We start from the raw sequence: 18,248 nt of genomic DNA, 5'->3' as shown, positions 1-18,248 counted from the left end.
GTGAAAACACAGCTGGGCCCAGCAGCTTCTGCTGCTGCAGTAAATCTCACTTTGCCCCTCTGCGTGTTCCTCTAGCCTTAAAGTCTTTAGAGGTGAAATCATGAGCTCTCCTCAATGCAGTTCTTTTTTGGCACTAAAAATCCCTCTGAGGCAAGGACGGTTTGGCATATTTTCCCTGTCTGCCCATCAAGCTCTTAAAAAATTAACTTCTTAATAATCTAAACATTCACCTCCACTGCACTAAGGCTTTCTGGCCAGAAAGTCTTATAGGTGGTTATTTCAAATATGACTCTGCTTCCATTGAAGACTTTTGAATTAAAAAAAATCTGAAGTATGGACAAATGCACCTTGTGATAATTAATGCCTAGCACTATACTTTTAAAGCAGTCAGCTAAGCTTCTAGTTTATATTTCACTAATTTGCTTACTTGGTCCAAAAAAAAAAAAAAAAACCACAAACCCCACACTCATCATGTAGTTTTTCTGAGGTCTACACATACAGCAAAGCATTGCTTGCAAGGAGGAAGAGAAGTTTGCAGCAAAATTGTTTTGTAACAGATGTATCAATGGAAAAAGTTAGTAACTGGGAGTGTTCTCTCTTTCCCGGTCTCGCAGTTGCTATTAGTGCTGGTCTTTAGGGTGTAGCTTTCCTCTTGGGCTTCTGTGTTTGTTTTACGTATTGCTTTCCTCTTCCTTTTGGTCAGGAGCTTTTTATGATCAGGCAAGATAACACTGAGCAGCAGCACCGAATCTGCAGGACAAAATGAGCCTTTGCTTTAAATATCCAAGAGACAAATGGAGGTAAGTAGAAACAAATGGTTTAAGCTGTTTGGGCTGGGGAGTTGCTGTCAGTTCGTTATTCGGAAGTTACTAACAAGTAGTACTTTGGATTTGTTTTGGGTTTTTTCCCCTATTTGAATGCAATGTTAAGAATTTAACTAAAGTCTGGCATGGAAATATACTGAAGTTGTAATTGTGTTCAGGCCTTTGGTAGGGGTTACAGAGTTGGTTAGGACAGAAATCCTTTAAGCAGGGTTTCCTAGGCCTTCATGGCAGACCTTAAACACATTTTCCTTCCTCCTTTTTCCTCAACTTGCAAAGCGTCTCTGTATTTCTGATTCACTGTGCACACTATACCTAATCAGAGGGTTTATCCTGCTGCTATTATCTTCCTGTATTTCATATATATTACAGAGGTTGTATTTGCTCAGCTGTATTGAATCCCATTATAAAAGCAGGGTGCAGAGGGCAGTTTCTGGATGCACAGTGAATCTCTGTAACTAATAAAATATAGCACCTGCTCTGCTGGAAGTATCAATGTGAAGCCAGAATTGACAGGGTAAGTGATCCCACTTCATAATCCTATAATGTTGATACAATTTAGTGGTACCGGCATAAAAGAGATACTCAGAGCTAAGCTGGACTTTGAGATAAATTGAAAATGGTGTCTTTAAAGGAAAACCACTCAGTACAGGATTTGATGACATGCAGATCTTTTACTCATAGGGTGTCATATCTGGCAGTTAGGTGGATGAAAATAGTCTTGTTTATTGTGTTGTACAAAGGCGGTGAATATTTCAGTTTAGAGAAGAAAGGCGTGCATGTCCAAACAAGACTCCACATGTGCATCAAGAGCAGGCAATAAAAGACTAAATATTCTTGACACCCCTTCTTTCTGTTTTCTAAATTATCTTTTAAGAATCTTGACATTTACTGAGATGGAGGTTTTTTCTGTACTGTTCAATGAATACTTCTAATATCAAACCTTAAGTTACATTATTTTTGCATGCACACCTGTGGTACGTTTTTGGTCTCCAACTGCATTATCATGGGTTTTAGAGCCAGGTTTCCAGACTCAACTGCCAAAAAAGAAATCACTGTTATTTACTGTTTGCTGATCATTCAGTCTTATGTCTATTTAAATGTTTTCTAGGAAAATATTGATAGCAAACAATTGCAGGTCAGAGACCGCAAAGTTAGTTCATATATGAAATAGAATGAACATTTTCGCGAAGTATTTTGTAGAATCAACACACTTTTTAGATTAGTTTCTTCTTCTGTTCATATAGACTAGATGCTATGCTCCCTCATGTTGTGAAGTACCAGAAGGCAGAGTTGCATTTTGGTGCATGAAAGATATGTAACTTATGAGAGGACGTTAGCTCTGCAAGAGTGTTAGAGAGGGACAACCTTGAACTGGGGATATATGAATTATCTTTCTGTTGGTCACATTACCTCTGGCTTCTCCTGTTCTCTGCCTGCCTGACCTCCTCTCCCATGTAGACCCAATGCTCCTTGGGGCAAGCACCTTCCCTGACTGGGTATTCATACAGTGCTTACAAGTGTCTTGCTCTTACTTACATAGCAGCATAGCACAGATAATAAATCAAATGTGCTGGCTTTATTCATCCCTTTCCATAGCAAAAAGTTCACTCAAGTTGGTGGAAGTTTTTACATGGCAGTACCAGACCTCAAAGTATGACTGTCGGTTCATTGGTTTCATGGAAACACTGAGTTAAACTGCATTTATGTTGGCAAATCCATGCCCAGAGAGCTGAGTCACTCTGCGCAAAGCAGCAGCTATGGCTCCTTTGAACATCTGCTTTTTCAAAGTACATCCTTCCTCTTCCACCAAGGCCTCCAGTGTGCTTCTTGCTGCAGATGTTTGCTTTTCATACACTGCACTGAGGCAAAAACAGAGGCAGTCATGCTTCCAAGCTTTCAGGCTGGTAACAAGGGAAGAGAGAGAAAGGCCTGTGTCAGGAACAAACCCAGAAGACAGGCCTGGGTTATGTTCATAACCTTGACCACTGATACAGACAAAGAAACAGGGATGTAAGATCATTATTAACCTGTATGGTTATTTTCACAGCCTGATTTTAAATTCATATATACCAGTATTTCTACTGGCTTTTCAGTTTCTCTTTTTGCACAGCTTGAAATGCTGCCCACAGCCTGTGTAAAATCTGAAGGGGCAGGTTTTGGACCCATGGAAATAACCTGCTGCAGTCATCAAAGCCACATCGAGGTACTCGAGGTGAAGTAGGACCAGTCACCCCTTCTGTCCTGAACTCTCAGCTAGAGCGCAGACCTTGGATTTCTGCTGTGAGCAGTTCATACTCACAAGTCCCTCTGCTTCTGAGTTATTCTGGCTGGATTTCTAAAATAAAAAGGCAGAATCATGCTAATTGTAGAATCCAGAGGTTAAGAAAAACAATATGCAAAGAAGAGTACACAAAACAATATCCACCTGTAAAATAAAAATGTGCGGAGAGTCAGTGGAGAATAAAGAGAAAAACACTAGAGCAGCCAACTAGAAAAAAAAAGGCCAGCATAATACTCGATAGTCACAGGAAGATCAAAAATAAAATAAAACTACTTTGAAACCTCTCAATTGGAATACACTGCAGAAGAGCTGACTGGTCCCAAAGAAAGCTGTCAGAATGGCATAATGAAGTCAGCAGGCAAATTTGAACAGGAGATATCTTAAAAACAGGGGAAAAATATTCCTATAAGTAACATGTGAAATGTCAGAAAGTAAAACACTTTCAAAAGAAAAACATTGGGAATGGGCAAAAACTGAATTTGAAAATCTTCCATCTAGTTTTCTACTAACTGCTGCTGGATATTTGACAGCCATTTAAATTATTTCTCAAGCTCATTTAAAAAAAAAAAGTTTACTTTCCTATCCCCTCAATTAGAGAAAAATCATCACATCTTTTTATGTTGAAAGTTAGTTGATGAATGTCATGTCATATATCACTGCCTCTGCATCTAACAGGAATCAAAACAGAGATTTTGAAAGGCAAGTGTCTTTGAACTGCTAATTACGCTTAACAAAGAAAGTGTTTCAGTTGTTTCTTAATGAAATTTCTGCTTTTACCTAAAAGGTTTTTCTGCCACCGTATTTCTGGACAGTATGAAGCTATGTTGAAACCAATAGTAATGTATTTATTTCTGATTATACTGTGAAGTTTAAAAAAGTGGGAGAAATGTCCAGTGTTTCTTGCATATCCAAAGCTTATGGCGATTTGTTGAGAAATACTGGCAAAGGTAACCCTCTGATAGATATTTTGTTCTTTTGGATACACGTGCAGACATTAAAAAGCATCTGTGAAAGTTCTGAGTGTGAGAGTAGGATTTTAGCTCAATTTCTCTGCCCCCAGGAATTTCTCCTCTTAATTTCTTCTTCCTCAGCTCTCTCTTTGGGGCCTCATTCTGAGAGGGATTTAAAATACCCAGACAAAAGCTGCACTCAACCAAATCTACTCAAACAAGAGCAATTACCAAACAGGAGGATGAGTCATAGGGAGAAAAAGATAACAAGTGGTAGGGCAGCAATTCGGCATTGTCTCTAATTCCACCACATTCAAGTGCTTTGGATAAGGTTCAAAAAAAGCCAAAAAAAACCCAAACCAACAACAAACACCCAGACTTCAGTGCAACCCCTCAGAGCCTCAAATCTTTTGATTTGCATCCTTCTCTAATTTTAATGCTTCTTAAATGAGGCCAAAAAGTGAAACTCTAGGAGTCTTGGGTTAGAAAGCAAGTAATATATATGTGTCTGCTCTGCTGGGCACAGGGAGTTTTGATCTGCCAGAGAAGTTGTTTTGTATGGTCAACATCAGGCTGTATCTTGCAAATTAGGAAGCTTCAGGCTAGGAAAATACTGGAATATGAGGCCATGAAGAAAGTCCAACTGATGTAGAGAGCTGCTGGTAAGTCAGGAATTGATGGTAAAACCTGCAGTACCTGATATGGATAAATAAGTTTGATACCATTACTCTCTATCACTGGAATCATGGATTTTCCCAGTGTTAAGCAGAGCAGATTCAGAATTATTTTTTAAAATTTTAATATTCTCTGATTTATATTCCATGAACTGAAGAACAGAATACAAGCTTTGTGCTAGCTCCTCAGACTGTATAAGACAGCGTAAGTTCAAGAGGGTGGATCCTGATTTTCCTTAAACCTGCTTTAAAACAGCTTTACACATACAGGCTGAATAAAAATGACAGTCAGGCCTATTAACTAGTTTACAATTGCTCTTTTCCATTGCTGGTTTGTCCCTCATCTTCCTGTGAAGTACGCAGATTCGGAAAAAAGTTTAAAACATATTATAAATAGTACAATTCAGAAACTGCATAAATGGTAACATCCAAGAGTCAATTGCTCTTCATCAGTAAATAAGAGGGCATTCAGAGACACTGCCATGCAGCAGAGCCTGGGATTAGCTCTGAATTGCCTCTTCCGTGAAAACCTCTTCCCGCTGTTTTATCTCATCCATTTACAAACATTCTTCCTTTCCACCCACTGCAATCGCTACAAGAGTGTTTAGGAGTTCAGCTAATTTGACTGGGATTAAGAAGTGGACATTTGATATTAAAAAAAAAAGTCCGTAATGCGCCAATGGTTTGCTTACATATTTCTGTTACTCTAGCACTGATTGGTTTGAACACTATGAGGGTGCCAGCTTGATAGCACTGGTAAGATGTCAGGTTGCAGGAAGCAATTTGATGCCATTCCCAATAGGTGCTGGGGAGAAGTAACTGGACCTGACGTGTGGAGGAGGCTCACTGAGGAACATGTGTCAACCTTCTCCTAATGACTGCAGCACTGAGCCTGGGGGGGCCCTTTTGGGAGGCACTTTGACCCCTCCATAAAAAATGTGCTCAAGGATGAAAAGTGGAAGGAAAAGAAGAGGAGGATGCACCACAGAGTTCAGTTCATTTTACCTTATGCCTTGGGTGGGCAAAGAAAGAGCTGAGTAGTCTCAATGAAATCACTAATAGGGCACTACCTGAGAGCTGCTCAGTATGTGCCTGGGAAATGGCGAAATGGTGAAAAAAACATGAAAGCAATAGAGTAACTTTCCTTTAAACTGTGAAATTATGTATGTTGGGAGAGGCTGAGGACAGATAAAAAGACTGCAGATGGCATGTATAAAGAGTTATGGCCATGCTTCATCACTGTACAGACTAAACAGCCCCAGTACGTTAATTAAAGCAAGCAGCCAGTGGGACAGCAACAGCCTCTGCTAGGACGTGTGCTGTCTGCCCTGTGTAGGTTGGAAGCAAACACTCCCATCCCTGTCACAGTGCAGCCTCTCTTGGAGAATTGTAGGCTAATCACATTCATTACAATTAAGGTCTTAAAGGCAACTGCGTAAGCACGTTAGACCAAAAATCCCATCTAGCCAAATTTCACCTATGCACATTACCAATAACAACCTTACAGGCAAAAGTTAGCATGTATTTCCCATTTTCCAGTGCTGAGATTTGCGTGTCCCCAAAGGATCAGTGTGTTTCCTTGAAGCATTAGTAAACCACACAGTGGATGTGTTGTACATCAGATTAACCTCATAGAGGGAAGCTACTAGCTGAACAGTTGTATTTTTCATGAAGCACGTCTTTTACTTTTTACCTAATGGTGGGTAATTCTGGAATCTCCATCACTGATTATTTTGGAAAACAGGTTAGACAAACCAGAGAAGTGGTGCAGGTACAGGTGAACCTGCCATAGGGCAGCAGATGGACCAGGTGACCTTTAAGGGGCCTCCCAGTCTCCATTTTCTATGATTTCTCTAATTTAATGCTTCTGTTTCACTGACTAGACAGCTGGCCCTGTGTTAGTCGACAAATAACAGAAGCGATGCAGGATGGCTTAGATGAGGCCAGTTTGGAGAGTTTGCTTTTATTTTATGAGCAGTCATCCAGCTCTGGAGGAGAGCTAACAGGCTACATGCACAGCCGGTCTTTGTCTGTGTTTTCAGACATCTGAAAAGCTGAAATCTTTCCCAGCAAAAGAAAGGTCGTGCATGCAAACACTAACCATTTTACAGCTTTTTAGAAAATACCCGCTTGCCTACATTAGCCTGTGATACAGTTTGAGTGACATGTATTCCTCCACTGTATTGGTATTGCTATGACAATATTAACTTTTAAGTGAGGGAATGGACTTCATCTGTATGTTTGGAGGCAGAAGTTCTAAAAACTAGAATAAAAAATGTCAGTTTCTGACCTTATCCTCCAGCTGAGCCCTGAGAACTTCGATCTCTTATGAAATGGCTGGTATCAGCGTGTTCAAGCACGACCCAGGTTAATGCAGTTAACCCTGAATTTCTGACTATATCGTGGCCCTGCCTGTTTGCAGTCTACTGAGCTCACCAGTAGCTCACCTGAGCTCAGCTGTGGAGGCCATTTGGAAACGATGCAGCGCTTGTCTGTGTGTTACTGGTAGCACTGGGAAAAGGAGCAAAGCCCTTGCCATGCTGGAGAGGTAACACCATCGATTCTGCTCTCACCTGCGCTGGGTGAAATCAGACGCAGCAGCAGCAGGTCCCACTGACTTCAGTGGGAGAGGAACAGCTCCTTTCAAAAGCTGTCCCTCAGCAGAAAGATTAAGCCATAAAGCAGGGATTTAGTTTGTCCGAGCCTGGTTGCTTTCCCTGTACCCCTGACACACACTTAGGGCCATACTTTCCCTGCTCTGTCCCAGGGACATGCAGACAGCAGCCTGCACACCCTCTCCTCCTCAAAGCCTTGCTTCCAGTTGGAGCACTGCTACCCACTGATTTCACCTTGGCTACCAGCTCTGCAGACTCAGGAGACAAAATTTCAGATGAACCCAGACTGATGGTTTGGTTGCTGGGGTTCTTTTTAGTATTTTCTTCTGTGTCTAAATTTTTTTCCACCTGAAATACAAAAGGTTTGATTTGCATTTTAGGTATTTGCTTTAAAAATCTGAATCAGATGGAAATTCAAAACAAAGTTTGAACCTCCGAGTAAATTACATCTTGCAAAACTAGCCCTTCAGTGCCCTGCTTGAGTGAGGGCCAAGTGAATACCAGAAAAACACCACAAAGACAAAGTTGAGGTCCACCCTGCTGCAGAGGACTAACCATAGCCTTTCAGTCTATCCTGGGGTGTAGCTACACCACAGTCAGAGGTGCCAGCTTCGAAGCAGGTAGCTCAGGAGGGCATCAACATCTCATCATACCACAGCTTTGGTTTTGACCCAACTTACCAGACTGAACTTCGTGCTGCTGCAATACCTAGCCTCAAACCCACATACGTTGATCAGCTAAACAACTGAAGATCCAAAATGTTTAATATTTTCCAATGTGCTCCCTGAATAGCCAAACGTTTTGGGGACAGATTTGCCATGGCTCCAGGCTTAGTTCTGCAAATGCAGGTCATGCTGCATCTACTCCAGGCACTCTGAAATTACTGTGTTCCTGCCCTGAGTGCATTAGGCATCCCAATTTGGTATTCCTTTTTGCAGATGTGCTATTCTTTTTGGCAGACATACAACAGGTTTCAGTTTCCCTGAATCCTGTCTATTGCACATGCATTTAATATGTTCAGGAGTTTTGTTAAGAGACTGAAAGTCCTGGATTTAGAGCTGTCTATCACAAAGCAAATAATCTTGAAAACATGTGTGTATTTGAGCAAGAAGAGCCAAGTCCTTCACCTGGCAAGGGAACTTTCATCTTCCCGCAGCAGTCTTTCTCCAAATTTACAGTCTCAGTTATACATGTGGGAAACTTAAGATTTATCCGAGTCAGAAAATACCTGCATTTTAGTTCTTTCACTGCTAAGAAATACGTGCAGCTGCTCCCATTATTTCAGAGGGGTTGGTTTGTTGTTGTTTTTTTAAAATCACCCCCTGGTCTCTTTTTAAAATAAATTTTTTGAGAGGCTCTTATTTTTGGAGCTTAGGAGTCATAATGAATCAGAACCTGTGATTGCAACTCAGTTCAGATTCACGTGTTGAGTCATGGGTCCCTCTCGAGTATATGCAGGAGTCAAATCATGTCCATGCAAGGGGATTGGCAGCAGCTTTGGAAATATCTGTCCTCTTTCCCAGTTCGTACTCATGAGCCGTACTTCCAGCTCACTTTTTTTGTAAAAGCAAATAAACATTTTGTCCGCAGGCGTCAGATATTGTCTCAGTAACCATCCCTGTATCAGCGTGTTGCTGCATAGGATGGGAGGGGAGGCTCTGAAATATGTTATGTGGTCTGAGTGTGTCTTACACCGTTAAGATTCATGGTACTATTAGAAGATCCTTTTCTCTCTCTTTCTCATCTTTTACTGAACACCGAACAAAGCCAAGCAAGTGGTTCATGCAGTTCTCTGTCATCCATCACATACCTGCTCTTTTATCATACCTGTGCAGCATTTTCAAAATCAATGCTTATATTTTGTCAGCTATTATTAAACTGTTTTTCAATGCTCTAAACCTCTTGATTTAGAGATTGCCCAAGCTGATGAGGTGATCAGAACGAAACCGTTTCAGGCACTGATGGTTCAGCCGTGCACACAGAAACACACCACCTTCCAGGGAGCCCTCGCTGCTGGCCCCAGCCCGTGGCTGATACCCCTCCACCACACCATCAGCTCTATCACTGAGCTCCTGCTCACTTTGAAGAGTTCACTTTGCCTCTTGGAGTATATTTCTCACTCACCCTTTGCCTCCTTTTACCCATTCGAAGTATATGCTTGTGTCATGCAACAGCATGAGCTGTACTGCCCCAGGGAACCGGCTGGTGACTGCTTCGTGCTGTGCTGGCGGCATATGTGAGCTTTGCAGTCTTATCACCAAGCCGGACAGACACATGCCTGGGTTCCCCCCCCCCCCCCCCCCCCCCCCCCCATATTAATAAGGTGCACCTTATTCACGTTTTGTTAAGCCACGAGTACAAGAGCAATCTTAACAGGCCCCTGGTACAGCCATTGAACCTGATCTAATGGTAAAGCAGTGCTCAGGCAGGATAGGCTTTCAGGTTTTGATGGCCGCTTGTGTTTCCAGGTTCTGGTAAGGAAAAGGTGTTGAAAAAACATTTGAAACAATTTGTAATCTACTTTTGTGGATTCAGATAGGTCAGATAAACATCTGAGCACGTTTGTCGAGGAAAACAAACTGCCATTCTGAACAGCTGGAGGTTTAGCCATCCCCAGAGCAAAGTCCATCAAACCTAGAGGTGTGGCAAACTGCCAGACAGCTGCATGTGTGTCATTTTGATGGTCACACAGGAACGCCCTCGGGGCAGGAGGGGATTAATGATAACTCTCTGAAACCCCAAGTGCCTCATTTTTGAGCTTCCCATGGCAGTATATTTCTTCTTCCATTTTCACTTTGTTCTTAAAGCTTCACTCTTCATTTAAACCCTCTAAGGAAACTCCTTGCAAGATAGATGTACATTACCCTTTCAGGAGAAAAAGAACCTCTTTCAGAAAAATAAATACTGAAATCTATTTAGTAATGCCCGGCATGTATATATCTCTCTGTCATCTTCTCTAAATATTAGTTCAGAAAACAGCTTTCATTTATAGCAATTTCATTGCCATAAGCCAGATAGCATGGATTATTTCTATAGTGATGCTCTAATGCTAATTTGCAAGAGTGGAAGGCACTTTGCTATCCTAGCAAATTACCTTTGTCCTTGGATGAAACAGACAGCAAAGACAGTGCCCCTGGCTAACTGGATACACTAGATAGATATCCATAATGTTCTATATGTGAAGTCTTGTGTTGGAGATGTTATTAACATGCAATTTAACTCCTACAAAATTAAAACTAAAGCTTTATAGTCATTTCCAAGCAGAAACCTCCTTGGAAATAGCTTGACATGGTGTTTTGAGATGTCAAAAGATCACCTCTTCATAATGACCAGGGAGATATGGATCCAAATAATGATTTCTGGGTATTTATATGAATGATTCTTCTCAGAGCTGCCCATCACAGCTAACTATATACAATACACGTCAGGCTTATAAAACCAGAAACTCACTTCACTTACTCTGAATCTGTCCATGAAAATGGATGGAATGAGCCCTAAATCCAAGTCCAGCAGTCTAATGTAAGATTTAAGAGCCACTGTGTGAAATACAAGATTTGGTGGACACTGTCGTTAACTACAGTTCAAAACACTTACGAACTCTTAGTGTACAGAACCATGTGCTGGTGATAATGCACATGATACAGCAGCCAGTCTAGACACTATTTCTACATCCCCCTTCTCCTTCTCTAAAGGAGGGATTTAGGGTTAAAGCAGTGGATGTAAAAGATTTAGTTTCAATCGTCAGGCCTGATACAGGTACAGGGCACGGTCACCATGGTTCATATTCATTACCTGGGGATTATCCCTATTCATTCCAGCCCTCACTGGTATCTACAAAGATGACGAAAACTATCCCATCTCACAACAGCTTGCAAGTGCATCCCAGACCAGCCAGTCACATGCTGCTTTACACTAGGTCATGAAGCTAGAGGTGCTTAGACAGAGCTGTATAGATCATCCTTGACTGCCAGAAGGAAGGTAAAATTTGGAAAAAGACTCCTATAGAGTTTGAGAATTGAGTTAGCTTCAAACCATGGTGTGACAAGAGTGCCATTCAGCTAGCCTGTACAATGGCTAATCAGTGGGGGCACTGGGTGCAGGACCAGGGGCATGGAGACAGGGCAACTGGACCACTCAGCTCTGCCAAAGCTTGAAGTGCAACTTGGCTTGTCACGCTCTGATCAGGACCAAACAAGCTCTTCTCTGCCTGTGAGCCCTAGAGCCCAGTGAGCAGCACAGCGTGCAGATCTAGGCCAAAGTGAGAAAGCAGCATCTGCCAACATATTTGCAAGAACTGTTGTACCCACAGCTGAGTTCAGTACAAATATTATTTGTGGCGGACAAAAAGCGATTAGCATCTAACAACTGGCTCTTGGTAGAGTCACCTTCAGACTAGTGAGGCACAGTCCTACTTAATCTGCCTGTGTTTCCAGAGCACTGATCACTATGTATCTTTGCATCATGGCCATCCATCACACCACCAGTTTCTCATCTAAATACTGCCAACAGCACTGTGAGTAGCCCAGCGCTGACACTCCCTCCTTCTCCCTCTGCATCTTATTATTTAAGTTGCTGCTGGCAAAGAAAAGGAAAGCGGCTGTGTCCACAGTGACATTAACAGAACTGTCAGCTTAATCAATGCTGATCCTTTCCCCCTCAGCCCCGCTTCTCTGCTGCTCCTTTTTGAGGCAGCAGAAGAGCCCCATAAATTGACCACTGTGCCCAGTCATCCAGAAATACTGCTCACTTTCCAGAAAGCCTTTGGTACCCTGACTGCCTCCAACTCCACATGCTATGTTCCCCCTCGGCCACCCAAGGTCCCCCAAGCAGAGCCATTGCCAGGGCTCCCAGAGCCCACACTTCTCCCCTGGTCAGCAGGAGCATCTCCGGCAGCAGGCAGGCAGAGCAAGGAGCCCTTCTGCTCTCTGCAGATTAATCATCACAGGGGAAACAGGATTACAACAGCACGAAAGGCAGAGCAGGTCACCAGAAAGGCTGGGTGCTTTGAGAGAGACCTTTCTGCAACCAAAGAAACTTGTGGAAAGGTTTTCCAAAACCTTGGAAGCTGGGATGTTTGTAAATAGTCCCTAATCTCTTCCATTCCAATAAAACGTGCTTTTTCAGTTTGGAAAGGAGCAGACAAACCTCCACTAGCAATGCAGCTCTATTCAGCTCGCTTATCGCCACCTGGGCCATTAGCGAGCGACAGTGCAGTCTGTAGAGAGGAACAGAGCTGCAGACAACACTTCCTAATGCGAACTGCAGAGGATTCGCCATGAGGTGATCCTTCTGGACTCCAGGTGCCCCATTAAGTCAGGCAGAACTGGCAGGCAGACACATGTGTGAGTACAGAGCAGCAGCTGCCACTGCTGCCTTTCATTGTCCTCCAGACTTCAGTAGGACAGGGAATAAAATTAGCCTCTCCACCTCGTCCAGACCCTCGCCACCGTGTCTCAGCAGCATACCCTTGCCTTTTGGTAATACATGTACCATACATCTGTAATTGATGACTTACAGAGGCAGCTTGTTTGGTATTTTTGTTTGTGTGGGGTTTAATTTTTTTTTTTAAAGACAGTTTTCAGAAATGGGGATTTTATTTTTTTTGCTCTTCAGTTCACCAGGCTGACACACCAATTCATGGTGTGCCTTGCTTGATACAGTACATCAGTCAGCTGGAACTAGATTTCACATAACAAAGCATTAATAATGTAATTGGAGAGGGAGCATCGTAGCAAACACAGACGTTCTTGGAAAACTAGTATTCCAAAAAGTTTCAGCATCCATAATCCTCTCTCTCAGTCTTGTGTCTTGCAAGTTTGGTGTGTGGGTGTTTGCACACCCTTGTCTCTCTCTCACCATGCCTCTACCACCTGTCAGCTCATCGCGGTTCTTAGCTTACTGTCAAGATCACTCTCCCCTGTTGTCATCTGACATTCCCTAGAGTTGTCTGGAAGGGAAAATCTTGAGTGGAGTTGACCTGCTCCAGCGTCATTCAACCACAGGACCTGAAGAGGCAGCGCAGGCCACTTGCTTTGCCTCCTGGTCTCTCCTCCGTCCAGTACATCTGAACCACAGCCAAGGTACAGCATGTGCCAGGGACAGGAGCAGTCATTCTCTGGGGCTCAGCACACTCAAACGTTATCTTTCCTGCAATTCGTCCCATCACAACATAGACATGGCCTCACAGTATAGATGTGTTCATTGTACTGATAATAGTAGGGCTGTTACCTATGAACTGTCTCTCTTCCACTGTGTCTCCATGTACTTCTCTGACACTATCTTCTTTGCAAAATAGTCAAGGAAAATTTAAGTACCATGTTGTTGCACACAGGTTTCTCTAAGACTTTGAGGGTCAGAGAAAGAAAGGTTTGTTTCTTTCCTCCCATGACAAAATAACCCCTCCAAGCAGCACTGCAGTACTAACGGGTTACTGCATTTCAGGAGGAGCAATTCCATTTGGTCGATATTCCCACCAGCGTGGCTGCGGAGAGCTGGTTGTTTAGCATCTCTAGATCGCACAGTGATACGAACCTAATCAACTCTCTGTCTCAATTTTCAGATCTCATTGAAAAGCATATCTTGTCTCCCTTGTCAGTATGGCTTAATTTTCCTCTTCCACTAAGCCATTATTTAATTCACTGGTAGTAGCTAGCACTGACAGGCAACATAATTCATAGGACTGACCTGGGGCCACAGTCCAGAGCTGTAGGACTCTGATCCTAACAGTCCCACAAGCTTGGACAAAGCACTGTGTCCCAGTTACGCCATCTTTGACCTAAGAGTCATGTTTCTGCTGCCAAGGGAGGCTGGAATGATTGTACTCTAGAAATATTCAATGCTAAACACTTCTACCAGTCTATTTATCACATTTATAGATGTTTTGGTTTAATGGCTTGCAGGAGTAAGAGACTAGAGAATACCTCTATAGTTACAGGGTTGGGCTGGAGTACAGGAGATCTGACTTCTGTTCCTGGCTCTTACACAGGTAACAGGAGAGACCCTAGGCAAGGTTTGGCCTTCAAACCTCCATCTTTAGAATGGGAAATACAACCTTTCCCTCCCTGGAGGCTAAATCATTCTTATTCGTGAGTTTGCAAAGATATCAGTTGCTGTCACTTTCTAAGTGAATTGCTACACGTACGGTTCTAGTATGGATTCAGTTTATAAATAAAGGACAAGAAGGAATAACTGCAGTTAGGAGAGGCTTTGCAACACTCAACCAACATCTGATTTCTTGTATTTAATGAAATCTTGCACACCAGAACTAATGCAATGAGGGAAGTGTCTCTCTCAGCCAATGCTGACTTCATTGACTTCAATAGTCATCCATGACATTGAGCAAGACAGCTGTGACTTGTGCCCCTTTCACTGAAAATAAGGAAAGCACCATCAGACCTAGTACCTACTAAAAATCAAACAAGATTGCCTACAGTCTGGAAAACAAACTGACATGGTTTGTGGATTTTCCTGTTAGCGTAATTTCCAGACAAGCATCTCTTCCACAGTTCAAAGAGTTAAAGTAGTGCCATGCCTCATCTCCCACAGAAGTTTTGAAGGAGCATGCAGAAGTCCAACAGGTATAATTAATGTCAAGTGGTGTGTGCGTGCAGAGTCCGTTCTGCTGCCTCCCGTTGCCCTGCCCACCTGCTGCCCGCCAGCTGCTCCTCCACGGCTGCCCTGACGTGCCTGTGAAACTCCACTCCAAATACTCTGCTCTGCTTCTTTCGGTGTTTCCTGAGGAAGTGCTCAAACAGCTCATCTGCTCTTTAAGCAATTAATGGACTCCGTGAAGCATCTGGTGAGCGGAGCTCTGTAGGGCCCCTGCTTGCAGCAGCTCACACCCTGTGGCACACGTATGCTTCTGGCCTTATGGTCAGTAGCTGACGAACCGGTGCAAATCAAATTCTGTGGAGTTAGACTGACACACAGCAGCTGGCTAGTTGCCCTTATCAATTTTCATAGGTCTTGATCTCATACACACTCATATTGATTTATTAGCATCAGTAAAGTTACTCCCAGACCTGGCCTCTCTGTGGACCAGTGCTTAGGCCTGCACAGAACATGCCTTTTTTGCAATTATGCAGCTTCCTCTGCTGAGAATGTCTTCCTGCAGCCCTCTTCATCCTCCCTCTAGACCAATATTTTAGACTTAGATTGCAGAAGAGGTTTTTTCCTGATAGGTTAAGAATAGCTGCAGTAGCAAAGATGCTTACTTGAGGATACCAGCTAGGTACTGGCACTGTAGGTACAGTGGTAAGGAAAACTTTGGTTAATGCAGAATGTGCCTTGGGGGAGCTAGTTGGACAAGAAGATGGGATTGAGCCATCTCTCTTCTCCCAGAGAGAGACAACCAGTCACAGAGCTCAGTTTTTTTAGGCAGTGGAGCTAATCAGGGAGTGGGAATCAAAGCCTCATTTTACAAGTTTTATCCTTTTCAAGTTGGGAACAGAGGTAAATCCTTCCCTGCATTATGCTGCTCTCAAGAGCAAGAAAGAGGGCTCCCAATGGTGCTGCTCAAGTAGGAGAGCAAGCAACAGTCTCAGGCCTACCTGTACATTCCTGTTCTTTCCAAAGCATTCCACCTGCACAGTCTTATTCATGAGTATTAACGTTAAATTTCTTTGCTGACATGCTTTAATTACTGTGCTAGTCCTGCTATCCTGCTTGGCTCCACATGCCACTTCCTGCTGGAATATCAGGTTTTGATTAAGGAACGAGGAGTTTGTAGATCTGCATGATGTTGCCGCTCATCACGTGAGAGCGAGGCAAATTGCACCTTCTCCTTCAGTAATCACACCTCAATGCTGTGACCCCACCACCTTCAGCCTGCCCTAGGGCCCTCTGTGGCCAAAAGCCCTTTGTGGAGGTGGTGAGAAGCCACCAAAAGTACCCGGGGAGATTGGCTAATGATTCAGCAACAGCTGCAGGAGTGAGAAACGTTCCTTGCTTATTTGGGGTTGGTGACCAGCACATTATGAACGAGCAAGTGAAAATACAATCACCATTATGGGCACTGACATCTAAAGGCACTACCTTTCAGCTTGCCAGGCACAGGGAGAGCTGTGATGAATTGGCGTGCTACCTTGATGGTGGCAGGGCACGGTGAAAATACTAAGTTTCCACAATATCTGCGTTGCATAAAAGCTTTTGTACAAAGCATAACCACAGCTTGCGTAACTTGAAGGTAATGGGAGATGAAGGAAAGAAAAACAGGGTGAAAGAAAGCAACTGGTTATAAAGAAAGCATAAAAAGCAAGGGGGGGGGGTGGCAGGGCAGCAGTGAGGGACTTGTCTCACTTGAGAGAGTGAGATGATTTCAGTGCAAGATTTCATTAAATTACTTCCACTCTCCTTTCTCGCTGGTTATGTCTCTGTTGCCTGTTTGCCCATTTTATTCCAGGACTGTCTTCTAATACGTACTTATACATTTGTCAAAGGTCCTGTGCAAAGGGAATATGAAAATAAGCTGCACCTCCTAGACACGAGTGTAACAGCATTAATGACGCTTGCCACCAGCCACAGAGGGAAAAACTTGGGTGAAAAGGAAAGCCAGTAGGATGTGGCACAGAACTGAGGCCCTGTCTTAAGGGATGTTTCTGTCCTTAGTGGTGTTCTGTCCATGCTAGGATTAGGCCTAGCTTAAAACAAGATCAATAGGAAGGGTTGGAAAAGCGTGTCTGCACACAAAAAGCTGGCCTGCTCTAACTTGTATCAGTTTACAGATACATTGCCCATCTGTCCTATGCAGAGCCCTTCCATCAGCTCAGCTTTTGCCATAGCCCTCACTGCAGGAGCCGTGCAACTCAGGAATGGCTCAGCCCACAGGATTAGAGGATGCACCCACCATTGGCCTGAGCAGTGACAGGCAGAGGCAAGGCGAGATCTCCATGTACTCGTCAGCTTTCCCAGTAAATGGACCGAGTTCCTCTCTTCCACCCATCCCTGTCTCATTTCCCCCAGCAGAGAAGTAGCACAGCTCTATTTGGAGAGCAAGTGGCACACAGCCATCTCATTCCCTTGTTCAAATGTTTGAGACCTCTTTCCTCGGCCAGAAACTAACTACAATCTTAAACCTCAGTCATGTGCTCCAGCCCCTTGTGAAGGGTTGGACTGACCTGACTCTCCTCAGATCTCCTTATCCTCCCCTAATTCCACTCCTTTGCGCAGAGCTTCCCCTCCTAAACCCAGGGTGAAAACAAGTGTCTCTCTAAGGCAGACACCAAAGGCAGGCTGAGCTTCACGCCTATATTAATAAGGAAATTAAGACTAATTGGATGAAGTTTTGTTACCTCCATATATAGCATTATACTAAATTGCTGCACTATTTCTAGCATCCATATTTTCTCATGAATGCTTAAATACCAAAGCCAGTTCAGATCCATAGCAATGACAAAAGGCTGTAGAGGACAAATTTGTTTCTTAGCTTATATAACTGCCAAAGTCAGACAGAGAAGTGACTTAATTTGAACACAAAAGTAGTTTCATGAGAGGAAAATATCAGGCATAAAGAACTGTTTAATCTTTCAGAAAAAGGTGTCTGGAAAAACAGCTGGAAGAAGCAGCCAGCTGAGCTCCAGTGAGCAGTGACGGGAGCTTCTTCTAATGACTAACCACGTCAGCATCGATGGCAGATTCTCCCTTCCTTGACCAAGTCAGGATCAGATGACATGCCGGACCCCCACAGAAGTTTTAGCTGGATTATATCAAGATCTACAGACACACCAAAAAAAAGCTTTGTTTGGAAAAGTCTCTACCCTATAGCGAGAGGGATTATTCAGTGATAAGGTGGTGATCTCTTCCGTGCAGAGATCCCTTCCATGGGGCAGAGCTGTTTACAGGTTTTTTCTAGGGTAACTTGCCCCTGAAGATCCTGGGGCTGCCTTGGAGCAGTGGCAGAGGCACGT

At 43.4% G+C, this 18,248-nt stretch overlaps 1 protein-coding gene across 1 annotated transcript in view; it reads left to right on the top strand.

Moving 5' to 3' along the window:
* The first annotated feature begins 720 nt into the window (after positions 1–720).
* Positions 721–18,248, top strand: part of KCNMB2 (potassium calcium-activated channel subfamily M regulatory beta subunit 2) — a 156,765-nt gene continuing 139,237 nt past the window's right edge. Inside the window, exon 1 of the mRNA XM_050902669.1 lies at positions 721–800. Coding sequence (XP_050758626.1) covers positions 763–800 — 38 coding nt within the window. The 5' untranslated portion in view covers positions 721–762. The remainder of the gene's footprint in view (positions 801–18,248) is intronic.

This window comes from Gymnogyps californianus, chromosome 10, assembly GCF_018139145.2.
Source record: "Gymnogyps californianus isolate 813 chromosome 10, ASM1813914v2, whole genome shotgun sequence".
Classification (NCBI taxonomy): domain Eukaryota; kingdom Metazoa; phylum Chordata; class Aves; order Accipitriformes; family Cathartidae; genus Gymnogyps; species Gymnogyps californianus.
Note: the sequence above shows the minus strand (reverse complement) of the source record. Positions and strands in the feature narration are given on the sequence as shown.